This window comes from Salvelinus namaycush, unplaced genomic scaffold (assembly GCF_016432855.1).
Source record: "Salvelinus namaycush isolate Seneca unplaced genomic scaffold, SaNama_1.0 Scaffold119, whole genome shotgun sequence".
Taxonomy (NCBI): domain Eukaryota; kingdom Metazoa; phylum Chordata; class Actinopteri; order Salmoniformes; family Salmonidae; genus Salvelinus; species Salvelinus namaycush.
In genome coordinates, this window is record NW_024057886.1 from 157,273 (window position 1) to 183,054 (window position 25,782).

The following is a 25,782-nucleotide window of genomic DNA, read 5'->3' on the forward strand; positions in this document are numbered from 1 at the left end:
ATGTGTATTCTCATGTATATTTCTGATCACTATATTGTGTGTATTCTCATGTATATTTCTGATCACTATAATGTGTATTCTCATGTATATTTCTGATCACTATATTGTGTGTATTCTCATGTATATTTCTGATCACTATAATGTGTGTATTCTCATGTATATTTCTGATCACTATAATGTGTATTCTCATGTATATTTCTGATCACTATAATGTGTATTCTCATGTATATTGTGTGTATTCTCATGTATATTTCTGATCACTATAATGTGTGTATTCTCATGTATATTTCTAATCACTATATTGTGTGTATTCTCATGTATATTTCTGATCACTATAATGTGTGTATTCTCATGTATATTTCTGATCACTATAATGTGTGTATTCTCATGTATATTTCTGATCACTATAATGTGTGTATTCTCATGTATATTTCTGATCACTATAATGTGTGTATTCTCATGTATATTTCTGATCACTATATTGTGTGTATTCTCATGTATATTTCTGAACACTATAATGTGTGTATTCTCATGTATATTTCTGATCACTATAATGTGTGTATTCTCATGTATATTTCTGAACACTATAATGTGTGTATTCTCATGTATATTTCTGATCACTATAATGTGTGTATTCTCATGTATATTTCTAAACACTATAATGTGTGTATTCTCATGTATATTTCTGATCACTATAATGTGTGTATTCGGATGTATATTTCTGTATAGTATATTGTGTGTATTCTCATGTATATTTCTGATCACTATGTGTGTGTTCCCATGTATATTTCTGATCACTATAATGTGTATGTGTTTCTAACAGAGACCTCTGCTCAGTCTGAGTCCAGTGAGATCAGACAGGACTGGAAACCTCCGTTCCTTAGCAACGAGGAGTTCACCCAGCTCATGCTGGAGGTGAGATACACAACATTACCCTACGATTACTACTACTGTACTACCCTAGTAATACTACTACAGTACTACCATACTATTACTAATATTACTACAGTATTACCCTACGATTACTACTACTGTACTACCCTACTATTACTACTACAATACTACCCTACTATTACTAATACTACTACAGTATTACTACTAATACTATTATAGTACTACCCTAATATTACCAATACTACTACAGTACCACCCTACTACTACTACTACTACTACAGTACTACCCTACTATTACTAATATTACTACAGTACTACCCTACTAATACTACTACAGTACTACCCTACTATTAACAATACTACTACAGTACTGCCCTGCTATTACTAATATTACTACAGTACTACCCTACTATTACTACTAATACTACTGCAGTTCTACATACTATTACCAATACTACTACGGTACTACCCTACTATTACTAATATTACTACAGTATTACCCTACTATTACTACCCTACTATTACTAATACTACTACAGTATTACCCTACTATTACTACTACAGTGCTACCCTACTATCACTACTACAGTACTACCCTACTATTACTAATACTACTACAGTACTACAATACTATTACAGTACTACCCTACTATTACTACTACAGTACTACCCTACTATTACTACTACAGTAATACCCTACTATTACTACCCTACTATTACTAATACTACTACAGTACTACAATACTATTACAGTACTACCCTACTATTACTACTACAGTACTACCCTACCATTACTACTACCATACTAATACTACCACAGTACTACTAATACTACCACAGTACTACTAATACTACTACAGTATTACCCTAATACTACTACAGTATTACCCTAATACTACTACAGTGTTACCCTAATACTAATGCATTATTACCCTACTATTACTATTACAGTACTACCCTGCTATTACTACCACTACTACAGTACTACCCTACTATTACTACCACTACTACTACAGTACTATCCTACTATTACTACCACTACTACTACAGTACTACCCTACTACTACTACCACTACTACTGCTACTACTACAGTACTACCCTACTATTACTACCACTACTACTACTACAGTACTACCCTACTATTACTACCACTACTACTACAGTACTACCCTACTATTACTACCACTACTACTACAGTACTACCCTACTATTACCACTACCCTACTATACTACTGCTACTACTACAGTACTACCACTACTACTACAGTACTACCCTACTATTACTTCTACCCTACTATTACTGCCACTACTAATATTACTACTACAGTATTCCCCTACTACAGTACTACCCTACTATTACTACTACTACTAATACTACTACAGTACCACTCTACAATTACTATTACTACTACAGTACTACCCTACTATTACTACTACAGTAATACCCTACTATTACTACTACAGTACTACCCTACTATTACTACTACAGAGATGGGAGCTTTCCACCATTAACAGTTAGAGCAGATGTGACAGGTATAGAATAAACATTATCATCATTTAAACAGAGAACAGATGTGACAGGTATAGAATAAACATCATCATTTAAACAGATGTGACAGGTATAGGGTAAACCTTATCATCATTTAAACAGAGAACAGATGTGACAGGTATAGGATAAACATTATCATCATTTAAACAGAGAACAGATGTGACAGGTATAGAATAAACATTATCATCATTTAACAGAGAACAGATGTGACAGGTATAGAATAAACATTATTATAATTTAAACAGAGAACAGATGTGACAGGTATAGAATAAACATTATTATAATTTAAACAGAGAACAGATGTGACAGGTATAGAATAAACATTATCATCATTTAAACAGAGAACAGATGTGACAGGTATAGGATAAACATTATCATTTAAACAGAGAACAGATGTGACAGGTATAGAATAAACATTATCATCATTTAAACAGAGAACAGATGTGACAGGTATAGAATAAACATTATCATTATTTAAACAGAACAGATGTGACAGGTATATAATAAACATTATCATCATTTAAACAGAGAACAGATGTGACAGGTATAGAATAAACATCATCATTTAAAAAGAGAACAGATGTGACAGGTATATAATAAACATTATCATTTAAACAGATGTGACAGGTATAGAATAAACATTATCATCATTTAAACAGAGAACAGATGTGACAGGTATATAATAAACATTATCATCATTTAAACAGATGTGACAGGTATAGGATAAACATTATCATCATTTAAACAGAGAACAGATGTGACAGGTATAGGGTAAACATTATCATTCATTAACATTATTATTATATTACTGTAATGTTGTAGGCTCTGGATGGATTCTTCATAGCGATAATGACAGACTGGTTACAGTCACATTAACTCAACTGTAATGTTGTAGGCTCTGGATGGATTCGTCATAGCGATAATGACAGACTGGTTACAGTCATATTAACTCAACTGTAATGTTGTAGGCTCTGGATGGATTCGTCATAGCGATAATGACAGACTGGTTACAGTCACATTAACTCAACTGTAATGTTGTAGGCTCTGGATGGATTCGTCATAGCGATAATGACAGACTGGTTACAGTCATATTAACTCAACTGTAATGTTGTAGGCTCTGGATGGATTCGTCATAGCGATAATGACAGACTGGTTACAGTCATATTAACTCAACTGTAATGTTGTAGGCTCTGGATGGATTCTTCATAGCGATAATGACAGACGGGAACATCATCTATGTCTCTGAGAGCGTTACCTCCTTGCTGGAACACCTGCCGGTGAGTAGGACTGTCTGTGTTTCGATTAGTACCACAATACTATTGGATAGAAGCGTTTGTTTACATCTGGTTCCAATGCATAGTACCAAGAGCAGCATTATCTGATGTAATTTGACCAGGTAAGTTGACTGAGAACACATTATCATTTACAGCAACGACCTGGGGAAGAGTTACAGGGATGAGGAGATGAATGAGTCAATTGGAAGCTGGGGATGATTAGGTGACCGTGATGGTTTGAGGGCCAGATTGGGAATGTAGCCAGGACACCGGGGTTAACACCCCTACTCTTACGATAAGTGCCAAGGGATCTTTAGTGACCACAGAGAGTCAGGACACCTGTTTAACGTCCCATCCGAAAGACGGCACCCTACACAGGGCAATGTCCCCAATCACTGCCCTGGGGAATTATTATTATTATTATTTTATTTTATTTTTTAAGACCAGAAGAAAGAGTGCCTCCTACTGGCCCTTCAACACCACTTCCAGCAGCATCTGGTCTCCCATCCAGGGACCAATCAGGACAAACCCTGCTTAGCTTCTGAAACAAGCCAGCAGTGGGATGCATGGTGGCGTGCTGCTGACATGCAATTAACTAATTACAATTAATTTCTTATTCGTTTCCTAGTTAAAATGTACTTGGATGTTTGAAAGTGTACAATAAAATGTTTCTATACCTTCCCCAGTTGTTGAGCTCAACATGTTGTGTGTGTGTGTGTGTGTGTGTGTGTGTGTGTGTGTGTGTGTGTGTGTGTGTGTGTGTGTGTGTGTGTGTGTGTGTGTGTGTGTGTGTGTGTGTGTGTGTGTGTGTGTGTGTGTGTGTGTGTGTGTGTGTGTGTTTTCCCCAGTCGGACCTGCAGGACCAGAACCTGTTAGACTTCCTCCCCCTGAATGAACACTCGGCGGTGTACAAGGCTCTCTCCAAACACCCCTCCGACCCCGAGAGCCTCGGACCAGAGTACCTCAAGAGTGAGTAACACCCAATCACATTGCCACCTTATTGGCTGCTGGCCTATCACGTCGCTCCTTATACAACTGCTGTCCAATCAGGTCACTTGTTATACACTGCAAGCAGTCATCTTCTCTGTCCGGCGCAATGCTGCAGCGCTGTGCAAATATATCGGCCATGTTGTATCTGTTAAAAGTCTGTAAACACTCAAATGTTTTTAAGAGAAATGATTGCAATGTAGTTAGGGGTTGGTGTTCGTTGTGTTTGATATTTTAATCGTGATTGTTTTGTTTTTTTCATCATTTTATTTCAGCCAATAACCAGCTGGAGTTTAGTTGCCACGTGTTGAGAGGAACCATCGACCCGAAAGAACCGGCCGTCTACGAGCACGTCAAATTCATCGGCAACTTCAAGTCGATGAACGACGGTGAGCGTCTGTTTTCATCAGAGAAGAAAACTGGTCTTGTTTTATCAGCTGTAGAACAAAATTAACAGCTGTTAGTTTGATCATCTGTTCTGGTTTCTACTCATGGTAACGCCCCTCTCTCTCCTCTCCTCTCCTCTCCTCTCCTCTCCTCTCCTCTCCTCTCCTCTCCTCTCCTCTCCTCTCCTCTCCTCTCCCTCTCCCTCTCCCTCTCCCTCTCCCTCTTCCTCTTCCTCTTCCTCTTCCTCTTCCTCTTCCTCTTCCTCTCCCTCTCCCTCTTCCTCTCCTCTCTCTAGTCCCCAACACCACCAGGAATGGTTTAGCAGGAGTGTTACAGAGATCCCTACAACCTGCCTTTGATGACCTGGTCTGCTTCGTAGCCACCGTCAGGCTGGCTAAACCACAGTTCATCAAGGTGACACACCGCACACCACACCATACACCACACACACACACCACACCATACACCACACACACACACACACAAGTGCTGAGCAATTAGTGCTTCTTGAGGTCGGTTCGGTTTCGGTTCGATTAATGAAAAAATAATTCTGGTTTTCGATTTCAATAATTTATTTTTAAACATTAAATGCACTATGCATTATGTGGGTTGAATGCTGTAACAACACAGAAGACAAGTCCCATGATGGTAGTGACGGCCCATTACTGCTTATCACTTATTAACCATCAGATATTCACATTACTTTACTTTAATAAAATATTTAAGTTCTGTATATTACATTTGTTTTATTTGATGACCTTATTATTTCATTCCAAGTCATCGTCTCGTCTCTTTAGAGATGCTGTCTGACAAAAACACTATTTGACTAGTTCTTCGTAGTAAATAAGGCTTATTTAATGACTGCTGAATACCAACTATCAATCACTTAGATCCTGTATTTCCAGGTAGAGATACCTCACAAAGAAACTGCTCTCTATCGCACGTTCTTACATTTACATTACATTTAAGTCTTTTAGCAGACGCTCTTATCTAGAGCGAGTTACAAATTGGTGCATTCACCTTATGACATCCAGTGGAACAACCACTTTACAATAGTGCATCTAACTCTTTTAAGGGGGGGGGGGGGGGGGTTAGAAGGATTACTTTATCCTATCCTAGGTATTCCTTAAAGAGGTGGGGTTTCAGGTGTCTCCGGAAGGTGGTGATTGACTCCGCTGACCTGGCGTCGTGAGGGAGTTTGTTCCACCATTGGGGTGCCAGAGCAGCGAACAGTTTTGACTGGGCTGAGCGGGAACTGTACTTCCTCAGAGGTAGGGAGGCGAGCAGGCCAGAGGTGGATGAACGCAGTGCCCTTGTTTGGGTGTAGGGCCTGATCAGAGCCTGGAGGTACTGAGGTGCCGTTCCCCTCACAGCTCCGTAGGCAAGCACCATGGTCTTGTAGCGGATGCGAGCTTCAACTGGAAGCCAGTGGAGAGAGCGGAGGGGGTGACGTGAGAGAACTTGGGAAGGTTGAACACCTGACGGGCTGCGGCGTTCTGGATGAGTTGTAGGGGTTTAATGGCACAGGCAGGGAGCCCAGCCAACAGCGAGTTGCAGTAATCCAGACGGGAGATGACAAGTGCCTGGATTAGGACCTGCGCCGCTTCCTGCGTGAGGCAGGGTCGTACTCTGCGGATGTTGTAGAGCATGAACCTACAGGAACGGGCCACCGCCTTGATGTTAGTTGAGAACGACAGGGTGTTGTCCAGGATCACGCCAAGGTTCTTAGCGCTCTGGGAGGAGGTTAATTCTTCTCTCTTCTCTAGGCCTGCAAAGGATTATGGTCATTGTAGTTAATTACCATGTTTTCTGCGCTAAACTATGTAGAATATTGGCCTGTTGAAAACTACAACTCCCTACTACAACGCACAGTTCGGCCTTGATCTGATTTATCTCTAGAAAAACTACGCATTGAGCTCACAGGAAAAAAACGGAACGAAATGAAATTCAAATAATTGAACCAACGTTGGTCAGTTAGTTGTTTAAAAGCTCAAAATGAAGCAACATTTTGGTTAATCGCTCAGCACTAACACACACACACACACACACACTCACACAATGAAGTAACAGAGAGTTGATGGTCAAGCCTATTTAACAAACAGTATTAAACACAACAAAGCTACACCTGCATATACAAAGTTTCTATATTATATACACTCACCGGACAGTTTATTAGGTACACCACCCTGTTCACTAAAATGGGTCACTCCTACAGACAGTGAGTCACGTGACAGGGGCTTGCTCTATAAACCATGCAGACAGGCTTCAAGGCATTCAGTTACTGTTCTATTGAACATTAGAATGGACAAAACTAGTGACCTAAGAGGCTTTGCGGTACGATCGTCGGTGCCAGGCGCCGGATCTAGTATCTCAGAAATGGACGCCCACCTGGGCTTTTCACGACCGCGTCTAGCGTTTACCCGAGAACGGTGCGACAAAACAATAAACGTCCAGTCAACGGCAGTCCTTTGGGTGAAAAACAGCTCGTTGATGAGAGGTCCAAGGAGAATGGCAGGAACTGTGCGAGCTAACAGACGGGCCACAAAACAAGCAAATGACGAGGCAGTGCAACAGTGGTGTGCAGAACGGCATCTCGGAACGCACAACTCGTTGGTCCTTGTCAAGGACGGGGCTGTTGCAGCAGACGACCAAATGAAATGTATTTATAAAGCCCTTCTTACATCAGCTGATACCTCAGAGTGCTGAAACCCCAAACAGCAAGCAATGCAGGTGTAGAAGCACAGTGGCTAGGAAAAAACTCCCTAGAATGGCCTGGAACCTAGGAAGAAACCTAGAGAGGAACCAGACCACACCGGGTTCCACTCCTATCAGCTAAAAACAAGAAGAAGCGGCTGCAGTGGGCACGCGATGATGAACACTGGACAATTGAGGAGTGGAAAAACATAGCCTGGAACATGATAGTAAGTTCAGTTTGCTAGAGTGTCCTGGTCCCTCCCCAGACCTGGTCCGTCCCCAGACCTGGTCCGTCCCCAGACCTGGTCCGTCCCCAGACCTCTACCCAATAGAACATAATGGGATGAGATGGAACGGGCTGTTAGCAGCATGAATGTACCACCGTCCAATCTGTAGCAACTGTGTGACGGCTGTGGAACGTTTCAGACACCTTGTAGAATCCACTCCCCTGAGAATTCAGGCTGTTCTGGGGGCAAAAGGGGTCCGACCAGGTACTAGATGGGTGTACCTAATAAATTGGCCTTAGACTGAGTGAATATTGTCTATCTATATTCAATCATCTATATTATATGTATTGATATATATCTTGTTGTCTATCCCTCCATAGGAGATGTGTACAGTGGCGGAGCCCAATGAAGAGTTCACCTCCCGACACAGCCTGGAGTGGAAGTTCTTATTCCTAGATCACAGGTAACACAGTCTGTAGTAGAAGGTATTATTCCTAGATCACAGGTAACACAGTCTGTAGTAGAAGGTATTATTCCTAGATCACAGGTAACACAGTCTGGAGTGGAAGTTCTTATTCCTAGATCACAGGTAACACAGTCTAGTAGAAGGTATTATTCCTAGATCACAGGTAACACAGTCTAGTAGAAGGTATTATTCCTAGATCACAGGTAACACAGTCTGTAGTAGAAGTTATTATTCACAGGTAATTCATTCTGTATAATTAGATGGTTTCACCATCAAAGTGAACCAGTCATTGTCCTCAGTTGACCTGACACACCACAAACCTGAAATACCATGCACGCACACACACACACACAGTCTTGTACAGCTAACCTTGTGGGGATACACAATTCAGTCCCATTCAAAATCCTAATTACCCTAACCCGTACTCCTACCCTAACCTTAACCCTAAAACTAACCCTAAACCTAACCCTAGCTCCTAAACCTAACCCTAGCTCCTAACCCTAAACCTAACCCTAGCTCCTAAACCTAACCCTAGCTCCTAACCCTAAAACTAACCCTAGCTCCTAACCCTAAACCTTAACCCTAGCTCCTAACCCTAAAACTAACCCTAGCTCCTAACCCTAAAACTAACCCTAGCTCCTAACCCTAGCTCCTAACCCTAAAGCTAACCCTAGCTCCTAACCCTAAACCTAACCCTAGCTCCTAACCCTAAACCTAACCCTAGCTCCTAATCCTAACCCTAACCCTAGCTCCTAACCCTAGCTCCTAACCCTAAACCTAACCCTAGCTCCTAACCCTAGCTCCTAACCCTAGCTCCTAACCCTAGCTCCTAACCCTAAACCTAACCCTAGCTCCTAACCCTAAACCTAACCCTAGCTCCTAACCCTAGCTCCTAACCCTAGCTCCTAACCCTAGCTCCTAACCCTAAACCTAACCCTAGCTCCTAACCCTAGCTCCTAACCCTAAAACTAACCCTAGCTCCTAACCCTAAAACTAACCCTAGCTCCTAACCCTAGCTCCTAACCCTAGCTCCTAACCCTAGCTCCTAACCCTAGCTCCTAACCCTAGCTCCTAACCCTTAACGTAATTCTAACACTAAGTCTAACCTTAACCCTAAACCTCCTAGAAATAGCATTTGACCTTGTGGGGACCAATAAAAAGTCACATTTTTGTTCGTTTACTATTCTTGTGGGGACTTCAGTTATCAGTTAAACACACACACACACACACACACACACACACACACACACACACACACACACACACACACACACACACACACACACACACACACACACACACACACACACACACACACACACACACACACACACACATATCCTCAAGTGGTATTATGTTAATTAGCAGGCTGGGTAACTGATGATTTCATTTCCTCCCTCCAGGGCTCCACCAATCATAGGCTACCTTCCATTTGAGGTTCTGGGGACGTCGGGCTACGACTACTATCATGTGGACGACCTGGAGACACTGGCCAAGTGTCACGAACACTGTGAGTTACACACACACACACACACACACACACACACACACTCTCTCTCTCTCTCTCTCTGACCGCCCCTTTCTCCTCTCTGTCTAGTGATGCAGTATGGTAAAGTTACTACAGGTTCCTCTCTCCTCTCTGTCTAGTGATGCAGTATGGTAAAGTTACTACAGGTTCCTCTCTGTCTAGTGATGCAGTATGGTAAAGTTACTACAGGTTCCTCTCTGTCTAGTGATACAGTATGGTAAAGTTACTACAGGTTCCTCTCTGTCTAGTGATGCAGTATGGTAAAGTTACTACAGGTTCCTCTCTCCTCTCTGTCTAGTGATGCAGTATGGTAAAGTTACTACAGGTTCCTCTCTGTCTAGTGATGCAGTATGGTAAAGTTACTACAGCTTCCTCTCTCCTCTCTGTGTAGTGATGCAGTATGGTAAAGTTACTACAGGTTCCTCTCTGTCTAGTGATGCAGTATGGTAAAGTTACTACAGGTTCCTCTCTGTCTAGTGATGCAGTATGGTAAAGTTACTACAGGTTCCTCTCTGTCTAGTGATGCAGTATGGTAAAGTTACTACAGGTTCCTCTCTGTCTAGTGATGCAGTATGGTAAAGTTACTACAGGTTCATCTCTCCTCTCTGTCTAGTGATGCAGTATGGTAAAGTTACTACAGGTTCCTCTCTGTCTAGTGATGCAGTATGGTAAAGTTACTACAGGTTCCTCTCTGTCTAGTGATGCAGTATGGTAAAGTTACTACAGGTTCCTCTCTCCTCTCTGTCTAGTGATGCAGTATGGTAAAGTTACTACAGGTCCTCTCTCCTCTCTGTCTAGTGATGCAGTATGGTAAAGTTACTACAGGTTCCTCTCTGTCTAGTGATGCAGTATGGTAAAGTTACTACAGGTTCCTCTCTGTCTAGTGATGCAGTATGGTAAAGTTACTACAGCTTCCTCTCTCCTCTCTGTCTAGTGATGCAGTATGTTAAAGTTACTACAGGTTCCTCTCTGTCTAGTGATGCAGTATGGTAAAGTTACTACAGGTTCCTCTCTCCTCTCTGTCTAGTGATGCAGTATGGTAAAGTTACTACAGGTTCCTCTCTGTCTAGTGATGCAGTATGGTAAAGTTACTACAGGTACCTCTCTGTCTAGTGATGCAGTATGGTAAAGTTACTACAGGTTCCTCTCTGTCTAGTGATGCAGTATGGTAAAGTTACTACAGGTTCCTCTCTGTCTAGTGATGCAGTATGGTAAAGTTACTACAGGTTCCTCTCTCCTCTCTGTCTAGTGATGCAGTATGGTAAAGTTACTACAGGTTCCTCTCTGTCTAGTGATGCAGTATGGTAAAGTTACTACAGGTTCCTCTCTGTCTAGTGATGCAGTATGGTAAAGTTACTACAGGTTCCTCTCTGTCTAGTGATGCAGTATGGTAAAGTTACTACAGGTTCCTCTCTGTCTAGTGATGCAGTATGGTAAAGTTACTACAGGTTCCTCTCTGTCTAGTGATGCAGTATGGTAAAGTTACTACAGGTTCCTCTCTGTCTAGTGATGCAGTATGGTAAAGTTACTACAGGTTCCTCTCTGTCTAGTGATGCAGTATGGTAAAGTTACTACAGGTTCCTCTCTGTCTAGTGATGCAGTATGGTAAAGTTACTACAGGTTCCTCTCTGTCTAGTGATGCAGTATGGTAAAGTTACTACAGGTTCCTCTCTGTCTAGTGATGCAGTATGGTAAAGTTACTACAGGTTCCTCTCTGTCTAGTGATGCAGTATGGTAAAGTTACTACAGGTTCCTCTCTGTCTAGTGATGCAGTATGGTAAAGTTACTACAGGTTCCTCTCTGTCTAGTGATGCAGTATGGTAAAGTTACTACAGGTTCCTCTCTGTCTAGTGATGCAGTATGGTAAAGTTACTACAGGTTCCTCTCTGTCTAGTGATGCAGTATGGTAAAGTTACTACAGGTTCCTCTCTGTCTAGTGATGCAGTATGGTAAAGTTACTACAGGTTCCTCTCTGTCTAGTGATGCAGTATGGTAAAGTTACTACAGGTTCCTCTCTGTCTAGTGATGCAGTATGGTAAAGTTACTACAGGTTCCTCTCTGTCTAGTGATGCAGTATGGTAAAGTTACTACAGGTTCCTCTCTGTCTAGTGATGCAGTATGGTAAAGTTACTACAGGTTCCTCTCTGTCTAGTGATGCAGTATGGTAAAGTTACTACAGGTTCCTCTCTGTCTAGTGATGCAGTATGGTAAAGTTACTACAGGTTCCTCTCTGTCTAGTGATGCAGTATGGTAAAGTTACTACAGGTTCCTCTCTGTCTAGTGATGTAGTATGGTAAAGTTACTACAGGTTCCTCTCTGTCTAGTGATGCAGTATGGTAAAGTTACTACAGGTTCCTCTCTGTCTAGTGATGCAGTATGGTAAAGTTACTACAGGTTCCTCTCTGTCTAGTGATGCAGTATGGTAAAGTTACTACAGGTTCCTCTCTGTCTAGTGATGCAGTATGGTAAAGTTACTACAGGTTCCTCTCTGTCTAGTGATGCAGTATGGTAAAGTTACTACAGGTTCCTCTCTGTCTAGTGATGCAGTATGGTAAAGTTACTACAGGTTCCTCTCTGTCTAGTGATGCAGTATGGTAAAGTTACTACAGGTTCCTCTCTGTCTAGTGATGCAGTATGGTAAAGTTACTACAGGTTCCTCTCTGTCTAGTGATGCAGTATGGTAAAGTTACTACAGGTTCCTCTCTGTCTAGTGATGCAGTATGGTAAAGTTACTACAGGTTCCTCTCTGTCTAGTGATGCAGTATGGTAAAGTTACTACAGGTTCCTCTCTGTCTAGTGATGCAGTATGGTAAAGTTACTACAGGTTCCTCTCTGTCTAGTGATGCAGTATGGTAAAGTTACTACAGGTTCCTCTCTGTCTAGTGATGCAGTATGGTAAAGTTACTACAGGTTCCTCTCTCCTCTCTGTCTAGTGATGCAGTATGGTAAAGTTACTACAGGTTCCTCTCTGTCTAGTGATGCAGTATGGTAAAGTTACTACAGGTTCCTCTCTCCTCTCTGTCTAGTGATGCAGTATGGTAAAGTTACTACAGGTTCCTCTCTGTCTAGTGATGCAGTATGGTAAAGTTACTACAGGTTCCTCTCTGTCTAGTGATGCAGTATGGTAAAGTTACTACAGGTTCCTCTCTGTCTAGTGATGCAGTATGGTAAAGTTACTACAGGTTCCTCTCTGTCTAGTGATGCAGTATGGTAAAGTTACTACAGGTTCCTCTCTGTCTAGTGATGCAGTATGGTAAAGTTACTACAGGTTCCTCTCTGTCTAGTGATGCAGTATGGTAAAGTTACTACAGGTTCCTCTCTCTCTGTCTAGTGATGCAGTATGGTAAAGTTACTACAGGTTCCTCTCTGTCTAGTGATGCAGTATGGTAAAGTTACTACAGGTTCCTCTCTGTCTAGTGATGCAGTATGGTAAAGTTACTACAGGTTCCTCTCTGTCTAGTGATGCAGTATGGTAAAGTTACTACAGGTTCCTCTCTGTCTAGTGATGCAGTATGGTAAAGTTACTACAGGTTCCTCTCTGTCTAGTGATGCAGTATGGTAAAGTTACTACAGGTTCCTCTCTGTCTAGTGATGCAGTATGGTAAAGTTACTACAGGTTCCTCTCTGTCTAGTGATGCAGTATGGTAAAGTTACTACAGGTTCCTCTCTGTCTAGTGATGCAGTATGGTAAAGTTACTACAGGTTCCTCTCTCCTCTCTGTCTAGTGATGCAGTATGGTAAAGTTACTACAGGTTCCTCTCTGTCTAGTGATGCAGTATGGTAAAGTTACTACAGGTTCCTCTCTGTCTAGTGATGCAGTATGGTAAAGTTACTACAGGTTCCTCTCTGTCTAGTGATGCAGTATGGTAAAGTTACTACAGGTTCCTCTCTGTCTAGTGATGCAGTATGGTAAAGTTACTACAGGTTCCTCTCTGTCTAGTGATGCAGTATGGTAAAGTTACTACAGGTTCCTCTCTCCTCTCTGTCTAGTGATGCAGTATGGTAAAGTTACTACAGGTTCCTCTCTGTCTAGTGATGCAGTATGGTAAAGTTACTACAGGTTCCTCTCTGTCTAGTGATGCAGTATGGTAAAGTTACTACAGGTTCCTCTCTGTCTAGTGATGCAGTATGGTAAAGTTACTACAGGTTCCTCTCTGTCTAGTGATGCAGTATGGTAAAGTTACTACAGGTTCCTCTCTGTCTAGTGATGCAGTATGGTAAAGTTACTACAGGTTCCTCTCTGTCTAGTGATGCAGTATGGTAAAGTTACTACAGGTTCCTCTCTGTCTAGTGATGCAGTATGGTAAAGTTACTACAGGTTCCTCTCTGTCTAGTGATGCAGTATGGTAAAGTTACTACAGGTTCCTCTCTGTCTAGTGATGCAGTATGGTAAAGTTACTACAGGTTCCTCTCTGTCTAGTGATGCAGTATGGTAAAGTTACTACAGGTTCCTCTCTGTCTAGTGATGCAGTATGGTAAAGTTACTACAGGTTCCTCTCTCCTCTCTGTCTAGTGATGCAGTATGGTAAAGTTACTACAGGTTCCTCTCTGTCTAGTGATGCAGTATGGTAAAGTTACTACAGGTTCCTCTCTGTCTAGTGATGCAGTATGGTAAAGTTACTACAGGTTCCTCTCTGTCTAGTGATGCAGTATGGTAAAGTTACTACAGGTTCCTCTCTGTCTAGTGATGCAGTATGGTAAAGTTACTACAGGTTCCTCTCTGTCTAGTGATGCAGTATGGTAAAGTTACTACAGGTTCCTCTCTGTCTAGTGATGCAGTATGGTAAAGTTACTACAGGTTCCTCTCTGTCTAGTGATGCAGTATGGTAAAGTTACTACAGGTTCCTCTCTGTCTAGTGATGCAGTATGGTAAAGTTACTACAGGTTCCTCTCTGTCTAGTGATGCAGTATGGTAAAGTTACTACAGGTTCCTCTCTGTCTAGTGATGCAGTATGGTAAAGTTACTACAGGTTCCTCTCTGTCTAGTGATGCAGTATGGTAAAGTTACTACAGGTTCCTCTCTGTCTAGTGATGCAGTATGGTAAAGTTACTACAGGTTCCTCTCTGTCTAGTGATGCAGTATGGTAAAGTTACTACAGGTTCCTCTCTGTCTAGTGATGCAGTATGGTAAAGTTACTACAGGTTCCTCTCTGTCTAGTGATGCAGTATGGTAAAGTTACTACAGGTTCCTCTCTGTCTAGTGATGCAGTATGGTAAAGTTACTACAGGTTCCTCTCTGTCTAGTGATGCAGTATGGTAAAGTTACTACAGGTTCCTCTCTCTGTCTAGTGATGCAGTATGGTAAAGTTACTACAGGTTCCTCTCTGTCTAGTGATGCAGTATGGTAAAGTTACTACAGGTTCCTCTCTGTCTAGTGATGCAGTATGGTAAAGTTACTACAGGTTCCTCTCTCCTCTCTGTCTAGTGATGCAGTATGGTAAAGTTACTACAGGTTCCTCTCTGTCTAGTGATGCAGTATGGTAAAGTTACTACAGGTTCCTCTCTGTCTAGTGATGCAGTATGGTAAAGTTACTACAGGTTCCTCTCTGTCTAGTGATGCAGTATGGTAAAGTTACTACAGGTTCCTCTCTGTCTAGTGATGCAGTATGGTAAAGTTACTACAGGTTCCTCTCTCTTTCTAGTGATGCAGTATGGTAAAGTTACTACAGGTTCCTCTCTCCTCTCTGTCTAGTGATGCAGTATGGTAAAGTTACTACAGGTTCCTCTCTCCTCTCTGTCTAGTGATGCAGTATGGTAAAGTTACTACAGGTTCCTCTCTGTCTAGTGATGCAGTATGGTAAAGTTACTACAGGTTCCTCTCTGTCTAGTGATGCAGTATGGTAAAGTTACTACAGGTTCCTCTCTGTCTAGTGATGCAGTATGGTAAAGTTACTACAGGTTCCTCTCTGTCTAGTGATGCAGTATGGTAAAGTTACTACAGGTTCCTCTCTGTCTAGTGATGCAGTATGGTAAAGTTACTACAGGTTCCTCTCTCCTCTCTGTCTAGTGATGCAGTATGGTAAAGTTACTACAGGTTCCTCTCTGTCTAGTGATGCAGTATGGTAAAGTTACTACAGGTTCCTCTCTGTCTAGTGATGCAGTATGGTAAAGTTACTACAGGTTCCTCTCTGTCTAGTGATGCAGTATGGTAAAGTTACTACAGGTTCCTCTCTGTCTAGTGATGCAGTATGGTAAAGTTACTACAGGTTCCTCTCTGTCTAGTGATGCAGTATGGTAAAGTTACTACAGGTTCCTCTCTGTCTAGTGATGCAGTATGGTAAAGTTACTACAGGTTCCTCTCTGTCTAGTGATGCAGTATGGTAAAGTTACTACAGGTTCCTCTCTGTCTAGTGATGCAGTATGGTAAAGTTACTACAGGTTCCTCTCTGTCTAGTGATGCAGTATGGTAAAGTTACTACAGGTTCCTCTCTGTCTAGTGATGCAGTATGGTAAAGTTACTACAGGTTCCTCTCTGTCTAGTGATGCAGTATGGTAAAGTTACTACAGGTTCCTCTCTGTCTAGTGATGCAGTATGGTAAAGTTACTACAGGTTCCTCTCTGTCTAGTGATGCAGTATGGTAAAGTTACTACAGGTTCCTCTCTGTCTAGTGATGCAGTATGGTAAAGTTACTACAGGTTCCTCTCTGTCTAGTGATGCAGTATGGTAAAGTTACTACAGGTTCCTCTCTGTCTAGTGATGCAGTATGGTAAAGTTACTACAGGTTCCTCTCTGTCTAGTGATGCAGTATGGTAAAGTTACTACAGGTTCCTCTCTGTCTAGTGATGCAGTATGGTAAAGTTACTACAGGTTCCTCTCTGTCTAGTGATGCAGTATGGTAAAGTTACTACAGGTTCCTCTCTGTCTAGTGATGCAGTATGGTAAAGTTACTACAGGTTCCTCTCTGTCTAGTGATGCAGTATGGTAAAGTTACTACAGGTTCCTCTCTGTCTAGTGATGCAGTATGGTAAAGTTACTACAGGTTCCTCTCTGTCTAGTGATGCAGTATGGTAAAGTTACTACAGGTTCCTCTCTCTGTCTAGTGATGCAGTATGGTAAAGTTACTACAGGTTCCTCTCTGTCTAGTGATGCAGTATGGTAAAGTTACTACAGGTTCCTCTCTGTCTAGTGATGCAGTATGGTAAAGTTACTACAGGTTCCTCTCTGTCTAGTGATGCAGTATGGTAAAGTTACTACAGGTTCCTCTCTGTCTAGTGATGCAGTATGGTAAAGTTACTACAGGTTCCTCTCTGTCTAGTGATGCAGTATGGTAAAGTTACTACAGGTTCCTCTCTGTCTAGTGATGCAGTATGGTAAAGTTACTACAGGTTCCTCTCTGTCTAGTGATGCAGTATGGTAAAGTTACTACAGGTTCCTCTCTGTCTAGTGATGCAGTATGGTAAAGTTACTACAGGTTCCTCTCTGTCTAGTGATGCAGTATGGTAAAGTTACTACAGGTTCCTCTCTGTCTAGTGATGCAGTATGGTAAAGTTACTACAGGTTCCTCTCTCTGTCTAGTGATGCAGTATGGTAAAGTTACTACAGGTTCCTCTCTGTCTAGTGATGCAGTATGGTAAAGTTACTACAGGTTCCTCTCTGTCTAGTGATGCAGTATGGTAAAGTTACTACAGGTTCCTCTCTGTCTAGTGATGCAGTATGGTAAAGTTACTACAGGTTCCTCTCTGTCTAGTGATGCAGTATGGTAAAGTTACTACAGGTTCCTCTCTGTCTAGTGATGCAGTATGGTAAAGTTACTACAGGTTCCTCTCTGTCTAGTGATGCAGTATGGTAAAGTTACTACAGGTTCCTCTCTGTCTAGTGATGCAGTATGGTAAAGTTACTACAGGTTCCTCTCTGTCTAGTGATGCAGTATGGTAAAGTTACTACAGGTTCCTCTCTGTCTAGTGATGCAGTATGGTAAAGTTACTACAGGTTCCTCTCTGTCTAGTGATGCAGTATGGTAAAGTTACTACAGGTTCCTCTCTCTCTGTCTAGTGATGCAGTATGGTAAAGTTACTACAGGTTCCTCTCTGTCTAGTGATGCAGTATGGTAAAGTTACTACAGGTTCCTCTCTGTCTAGTGATGCAGTATGGTAAAGTTACTACAGGTTCCTCTCTGTCTAGTGATGCAGTATGGTAAAGTTACTACAGGTTCCTCTCTGTCTAGTGATGCAGTATGGTAAAGTTACTACAGGTTCCTCTCTGTCTAGTGATGCAGTATGGTAAAGTTACTACAGGTTCCTCTCTGTCTAGTGATGCAGTATGGTAAAGTTACTACAGGTTCCTCTCTGTCTAGTGATGCAGTATGGTAAAGTTACTACAGGTTCCTCTCTGTCTAGTGATGCAGTATGGTAAAGTTACTACAGGTTCCTCTCTGTCTAGTGATGCAGTATGGTAAAGTTACTACAGGTTCCTCTCTGTCTAGTGATGCAGTATGGTAAAGTTACTACAGGTTCCTCTCTGTCTAGTGATGCAGTATGGTAAAGTTACTACAGGTTCCTCTCTGTCTAGTGATGCAGTATGGTAAAGTTACTACAGGTTCCTCTCTGTCTAGTGATGCAGTATGGTAAAGTTACTACAGGTTCCTCTCTGTCTAGTGATGCAGTATGGTAAAGTTACTACAGGTTCCTCTCTGTCTAGTGATGCAGTATGGTAAAGTTACTACAGGTTCCTCTCTGTCTAGTGATGCAGTATGGTAAAGTTACTACAGGTTCCTCTCTGTCTAGTGATGCAGTATGGTAAAGTTACTACAGGTTCCTCTCTGTCTAGTGATGCAGTATGGTAAAGTTACTACAGGTTCCTCTCTGTCTAGTGATGCAGTATGGTAAAGTTACTACAGGTTCCTCTCTGTCTAGTGATGCAGTATGGTAAAGTTACTACAGGTTCCTCTCTGTCTAGTGATGCAGTATGGTAAAGTTACTACAGGTTCCTCTCTGTCTAGTGATGCAGTATGGTAAAGTTACTACAGGTTCCTCTCTGTCTAGTGATGCAGTATGGTAAAGTTACTACAGGTTCCTCTCTGTCTAGTGATGCAGTATGGTAAAGTTACTACAGGTTCCTCTCTGTCTAGTGATGCAGTATGGTAAAGTTACTACAGGTTCCTCTCTGTCTAGTGATGCAGTATGGTAAAGTTACTACAGGTTCCTCTCTGTCTAGTGATGCAGTATGGTAAAGTTACTACAGGTTCCTCTCTGTCTAGTGATGCAGTATGGTAAAGTTACTACAGGTCCCTCTCTCCTCTCTGTCTAGTGATGCAGTATGGTAAAGTTACTACAGGTTCCTCTCTCCTCTCTGTCTAGTGATGCAGTATGGTAAAGTTACTACAGGTTCCTCTCTGTCTAGTGATGCAGTATGGTAAAGTTACTACAGGTTCCTCTCTGTCTAGTGATGCAGTATGGTAAAGTTACTACAGGTTCCTCTCTGTCTAGTGATGCAGTATGGTAAAGTTACTACAGGTTCCTCTCTCTCTGTCTAGTGATGCAGTATGGTAAAGTTACTACAGGTTCCTCTCTGTCTAGTGATGCAGTATGGTAAAGTTACTACAGGTTCCTCTCTGTCTAGTGATGCAGTATGGTAAAGTTACTACAGGTTCCTCTCTGTCTAGTGATGCAGTATGGTAAAGTTACTACAGGTTCCTCTCTGTCTAGTGATGCAGTATGGTAAAGTTACTACAGGTTCCTCTCTGTCTAGTGATGCAGTATGGTAAAGTTACTACAGGTTCCTCTCTGTCTAGTGATGCAGTATGGTAAAGTTACTACAGGTTCCTCTCTGTCTAGTGATGCAGTATGGTAAAGTTACTACAGGTTCCTCTCTGTCTAGTGATGCAGTATGGTAAAGTTACTACAGGTTCCTCTCTGTCTAGTGATGCAGTATGGTAAAGTTACTACAGGTTCCTCTCTGTCTAGTGATGCAGTATGGTAAAGTTACTACAGGTTCCTCTCTGTCTAGTGATGCAGTATGGTAAAGTTACTACAGGTTCCTCTCTGTCTAGTGATGCAGTATGGTAAAGTTACTACAGGTTCCTCTCTGTCTAGTGATGCAGTATGGTAAAGTTACTACAGGTTCCTCTCTGTCTAGTGATGCAGTATGGTAAAGTTACTACAGGTTCCTCTCTGTCTAGTGATGCAGTATGGTAAAGTTACTACAGGTTCCTCTCTGTCTAGTGATGCAGTATGGTAAAGTTACTACAGGTTCCTCTCTGTCTAGTGATGCAGTATGGTAAAGTTACTACAGGTTCCTCTCTGTCTAGTGATGCAGTATGGTAAAGTTACTACAGGTTCCTCTCTGTCTAGTGATGCAGTATGGTAAAGTTACTACAGGTTCCTCTCTGTCTAGTGATGCAGTATGGTAAAGTTACTACAGGTTCCTCTCTGTCTAGTGATGCAGTATGGTAAAGTTACTACAGGTTCCTCTCTCCTCTCTGTCTAGTGATGCAGTATGGTAAAGTTACTACAGGTTCCTCTCTGTCTAGTGATGCAGTATGGTAAAGTTACTACAGGTTCCTCTCTGTCTAGTGATGCAGTATGGTAAAGTTACTACAGGTTCTCTCTCTCTGTCTAGTGATGCAGTATGGTAAAGTTACTACAGGTTCCTCTCTGTCTAGTGATGCAGTATGGTAAAGTTACTACAGGTTCCTCTCTGTCTAGTGATGCAGTATGGTAAAGTTACTACAGGTTCCTCTCTGTCTAGTGATGCAGTATGGTAAAGTTACTACAGGTTCCTCTCTGTCTAGTGATGCAGTATGGTAAAGTTACTACAGGTTCCTCTCTGTCTAGTGATGCAGTATGGTAAAGTTACTACAGGTTCCTCTCTGTCTAGTGATGCAGTATGGTAAAGTTACTACAGGTTCCTCTCTGTCTAGTGATGCAGTATGGTAAAGTTACTACAGGCTCCTCTCTGTCTAGTGATGCAGTATGGTAAAGTTACTACAGGTTCCTCTCTGTCTAGTGATGCAGTATGGTAAAGTTACTACAGGTTCCTCTCTGTCTAGTGATGCAGTATGGTAAAGTTACTACAGGTTCCTCTCTGTCTAGTGATGCAGTATGGTAAAGTTACTACAGGTTCCTCTCTGTCTAGTGATGCAGTATGGTAAAGTTACTACAGGTTCCTCTCTGTCTAGTGATGCAGTATGGTAAAGTTACTACAGGTTCCTCTCTGTCTAGTGATGCAGTATGGTAAAGTTACTACAGGTTCCTCTCTGTCTAGTGATGCAGTATGGTAAAGTTACTACAGGTTCCTCTCTGTCTAGTGATGCAGTATGGTAAAGTTACTACAGGTTCCTCTCTGTCTAGTGATGCAGTATGGTAAAGTTACTACAGGTTCCTCTCTGTCTAGTGATGCAGTATGGTAAAGTTACTACAGGTTCCTCTCTGTCTAGTGATGCAGTATGGTAAAGTTACTACAGGTTCCTCTCTGTCTAGTGATGCAGTATGGTAAAGTTACTACAGGTTCCTCTCTGTCTAGTGATGCAGTATGGTAAAGTTACTACAGGTTCCTCTCTGTCTAGTGATGCAGTATGGTAAAGTTACTACAGGTTCCTCTCTGTCTAGTGATGCAGTATGGTAAAGTTACTACAGGTTCCTCTCTGTCTAGTGATGCAGTATGGTAAAGTTACTACAGGTTCCTCTCTGTCTAGTGATGCAGTATGGTAAAGTTACTACAGGTTCCTCTCTGTCTAGTGATGCAGTATGGTAAAGTTACTACAGGTTCCTCTCTGTCTAGTGATGCAGTATGGTAAAGTTACTACAGGTTCCTCTCTGTCTAGTGATGCAGTATGGTAAAGTTACTACAGGTTCCTCTCTGTCTAGTGATGCAGTATGGTAAAGTTACTACAGGTTCCTCTCTGTCTAGTGATGCAGTATGGTAAAGTTACTACAGGTTCCTCTCTGTCTAGTGATGCAGTATGGTAAAGTTACTACAGGTTCCTCTCTGTCTAGTGATGCAGTATGGTAAAGTTACTACAGGTTCCTCTCTGTCTAGTGATGCAGTATGGTAAAGTTACTACAGGTTCCTCTCTGTCTAGTGATGCAGTATGGTAAAGTTACTACAGGTTCCTCTCTGTCTAGTGATGCAGTATGGTAAAGTTACTACAGGTTCCTCTCTGTCTAGTGATGCAGTATGGTAAAGTTACTACAGGTTCCTCTCTGTCTAGTGATGCAGTATGGTAAAGTTACTACAGGTTCCTCTCTGTCTAGTGATGCAGTATGGTAAAGTTACTACAGGTTCCTCTCTGTCTAGTGATGCAGTATGGTAAAGTTACTACAGGTTCCTCTCTGTCTAGTGATGCAGTATGGTAAAGTTACTACAGGTTCCTCTCTGTCTAGTGATGCAGTATGGTAAAGTTACTACAGGTTCCTCTCTGTCTAGTGATGCAGTATGGTAAAGTTACTACAGGTTCCTCTCTGTCTAGTGATGCAGTATGGTAAAGTTACTACAGGTTCCTCTCTGTCTAGTGATGCAGTATGGTAAAGTTACTACAGGTTCCTCTCTGTCTAGTGATGCAGTATGGTAAAGTTACTACAGGTTCCTCTCTGTCTAGTGATGCAGTATGGTAAAGTTACTACAGGTTCCTCTCTGTCTAGTGATGCAGTATGGTAAAGTTACTACAGGTTCCTCTCTGTCTAGTGATGCAGTATGGTAAAGTTACTACAGGTTCCTCTCTGTCTAGTGATGCAGTATGGTAAAGTTACTACAGGTTCCTCTCTGTCTAGTGATGCAGTATGGTAAAGTTACTACAGGTTCCTCTCTGTCTAGTGATGCAGTATGGTAAAGTTACTACAGGTTCCTCTCTGTCTAGTGATGCAGTATGGTAAAGTTACTACAGGTTCCTCTCTGTCTAGTGATGCAGTATGGTAAAGTTACTACAGGTTCCTCTCTGTCTAGTGATGCAGTATGGTAAAGTTACTACAGGTTCCTCTCTGTCTAGTGATGCAGTATGGTAAAGTTACTACAGGTTCCTCTCTGTCTAGTGATGCAGTATGGTAAAGTTACTACAGGTTCCTCTCTGTCTAGTGATGCAGTATGGTAAAGTTACTACAGGTTCCTCTCTGTCTAGTGATGCAGTATGGTAAAGTTACTACAGGTTCCTCTCTGTCTAGTGATGCAGTATGGTAAAGTTACTACAGGTTCCTCTCTGTCTAGTGATGCAGTATGGTAAAGTTACTACAGGTTCCTCTCTGTCTAGTGATGCAGTATGGTAAAGTTACTACAGGTTCCTCTCTGTCTAGTGATGCAGTATGGTAAAGTTACTACAGGTTCCTCTCTGTCTAGTGATGCAGTATGGTAAAGTTACTACAGGTTCCTCTCTGTCTAGTGATGCAGTATGGTAAAGTTACTACAGGTTCCTCTCTCTCTGTCTAGTGATGCAGTATGGTAAAGTTACTACAGGTTCCTCTCTGTCTAGTGATGCAGTATGGTAAAGTTACTACAGGTTCCTCTCTGTCTAGTGATGCAGTATGGTAAAGTTACTACAGGTTCCTCTCTGTCTAGTGATGCAGTATGGTAAAGTTACTACAGGTTCCTCTCTGTCTAGTGATGCAGTATGGTAAAGTTACTACAGGTTCCTCTCTGTCTAGTGATGCAGTATGGTAAAGTTACTACAGGTTCCTCTCTGTCTAGTGATGTAGTATGGTAAAGTTACTACAGGTTCCTCTCTGTCTATGATGTAGTATGGTAAAGTTACTACAGGTTCCTCTCTGTCTAGTGATGCAGTATGGTAAAGTTACTACAGGTTCCTCTCCTCTCTGTCTAGTGATGCAGTATGGTAAAGTTACTACAGGTTCCTCTCTGTCTAGTGATGCAGTATGGTAAAGTTACTACAGGTTCCTCTCTGTCTAGTGATGCAGTATGGTAAAGTTACTACAGGTTCCTCTCTGTCTAGTGATGCAGTATGGTAAAGTTACTACAGGTTCCTCTCTGTCTAGTGATGCAGTATGGTAAAGTTACTACAGGTTCCTCTCTGTCTAGTGATGCAGTATGGTAAAGTTACTACAGGTTCCTCTCTGTCTAGTGATGCAGTATGGTAAAGTTACTACAGGTTCCTCTCTGTCTAGTGATGCAGTATGGTAAAGTTACTACAGGTTCCTCTCTGTCTAGTGATGCAGTATGGTAAAGTTACTACAGGTTCCTCTCTGTCTAGTGATGCAGTATGGTAAAGTTACTACAGGTTCCTCTCTCCTCTCTGTCTAGTGATGCAGTATGGTAAAGTTACTACAGGTTCCTCTCTGTCTAGTGATGCAGTATGGTAAAGTTACTACAGGTTCCTCTCTGTCTAGTGATGCAGTATGGTAAAGTTACTACAGGTTCCTCTCTGTCTAGTGATGCAGTATGGTAAAGTTACTACAGGTTCCTCTCTGTCTAGTGATGCAGTATGGTAAAGTTACTACAGGTTCCTCTCTGTCTAGTGATGCAGTATGGTAAAGTTACTACAGGTTCCTCTCTGTCTAGTGATGCAGTATGGTAAAGTTACTACAGGTTCCTCTCTGTCTAGTGATGCAGTATGGTAAAGTTACTACAGGTTCCTCTCTGTCTAGTGATGCAGTATGGTAAAGTTACTACAGGTTCCTCTCTGTCTAGTGATGCAGTATGGTAAAGTTACTACAGGTTCCTCTCTGTCTAGTGATGCAGTATGGTAAAGTTACTACAGGTTCCTCTCTGTCTAGTGATGCAGTATGGTAAAGTTACTACAGGTTCCTCTCTGTCTAGTGATGCAGTATGGTAAAGTTACTACAGGTTCCTCTCTGTCTAGTGATGCAGTATGGTAAAGTTACTACAGGTTCCTCTCTGTCTAGTGATGCAGTATGGTAAAGTTACTACAGGTTCCTCTCTGTCTAGTGATGCAGTATGGTAAAGTTACTACAGGTTCCTCTCTGTCTAGTGATGCAGTATGGTAAAGTTACTACAGGTTCCTCTCTGTCTAGTGATGCAGTATGGTAAAGTTACTACAGGTTCCTCTCTGTCTAGTGATGCAGTATGGTAAAGTTACTACAGGTTCCTCTCTGTCTAGTGATGCAGTATGGTAAAGTTACTACAGGTTCCTCTCTGTCTAGTGATGCAGTATGGTAAAGTTACTACAGGTTCCTCTCTGTCTAGTGATGCAGTATGGTAAAGTTACTACAGGTTCCTCTCTGTCTAGTGATGCAGTATGGTAAAGTTACTACAGGTTCCTCTCTGTCTAGTGATGCAGTATGGTAAAGTTACTACAGGTTCCTCTCTGTCTAGTGATGCAGTATGGTAAAGTTACTACAGGTTCCTCTCTGTCTAGTGATGCAGTATGGTAAAGTTACTACAGGTTCCTCTCTGTCTAGTGATGCAGTATGGTAAAGTTACTACAGGTTCCTCTCTGTCTAGTGATGCAGTATGGTAAAGTTACTACAGGTTCCTCTCTGTCTAGTGATGCAGTATGGTAAAGTTACTACAGGTTCCTCTCTGTCTAGTGATGCAGTATGGTAAAGTTACTACAGGTTCCTCTCTGTCTAGTGATGCAGTATGGTAAAGTTACTACAGGTTCCTCTCCTCTCTGTCTAGTGATGCAGTATGGTAAAGTTACTACAGGTTCCTCTCTGTCTAGTGATGCAGTATGGTAAAGTTACTACAGGTTCCTCTCTGTCTAGTGATGCAGTATGGTAAAGTTACTACAGGTTCCTCTCCTCTGTCTAGTGATGCAGTATGGTAAAGTTACTACAGGTTCCTCTCTGTCTAGTGATGCAGTATGGTAAAGTTACTACAGGTTCCTCTCTGTCTAGTGATGCAGTATGGTAAAGTTACTACAGGTTCCTC

General features: G+C 41.8%; 1 protein-coding gene across 1 annotated transcript in view; it reads left to right on the forward strand.

The window, feature by feature from the left end:
- Nucleotides 1–25,782, forward strand: part of clockb (clock circadian regulator b) — a 56,817-nt gene that overhangs the window by 12,514 nt on the left and 18,521 nt on the right. Inside the window, exons 6-12 of the mRNA XM_038982502.1 lie at nucleotides 824–915; nucleotides 3,632–3,721; nucleotides 4,567–4,687; nucleotides 4,981–5,094; nucleotides 5,388–5,506; nucleotides 8,394–8,476; nucleotides 9,883–9,989. Coding sequence (XP_038838430.1) covers nucleotides 824–915; nucleotides 3,632–3,721; nucleotides 4,567–4,687; nucleotides 4,981–5,094; nucleotides 5,388–5,506; nucleotides 8,394–8,476; nucleotides 9,883–9,989 — 726 coding nt within the window. The remainder of the gene's footprint in view (nucleotides 1–823; nucleotides 916–3,631; nucleotides 3,722–4,566; nucleotides 4,688–4,980; nucleotides 5,095–5,387; nucleotides 5,507–8,393; nucleotides 8,477–9,882; nucleotides 9,990–25,782) is intronic.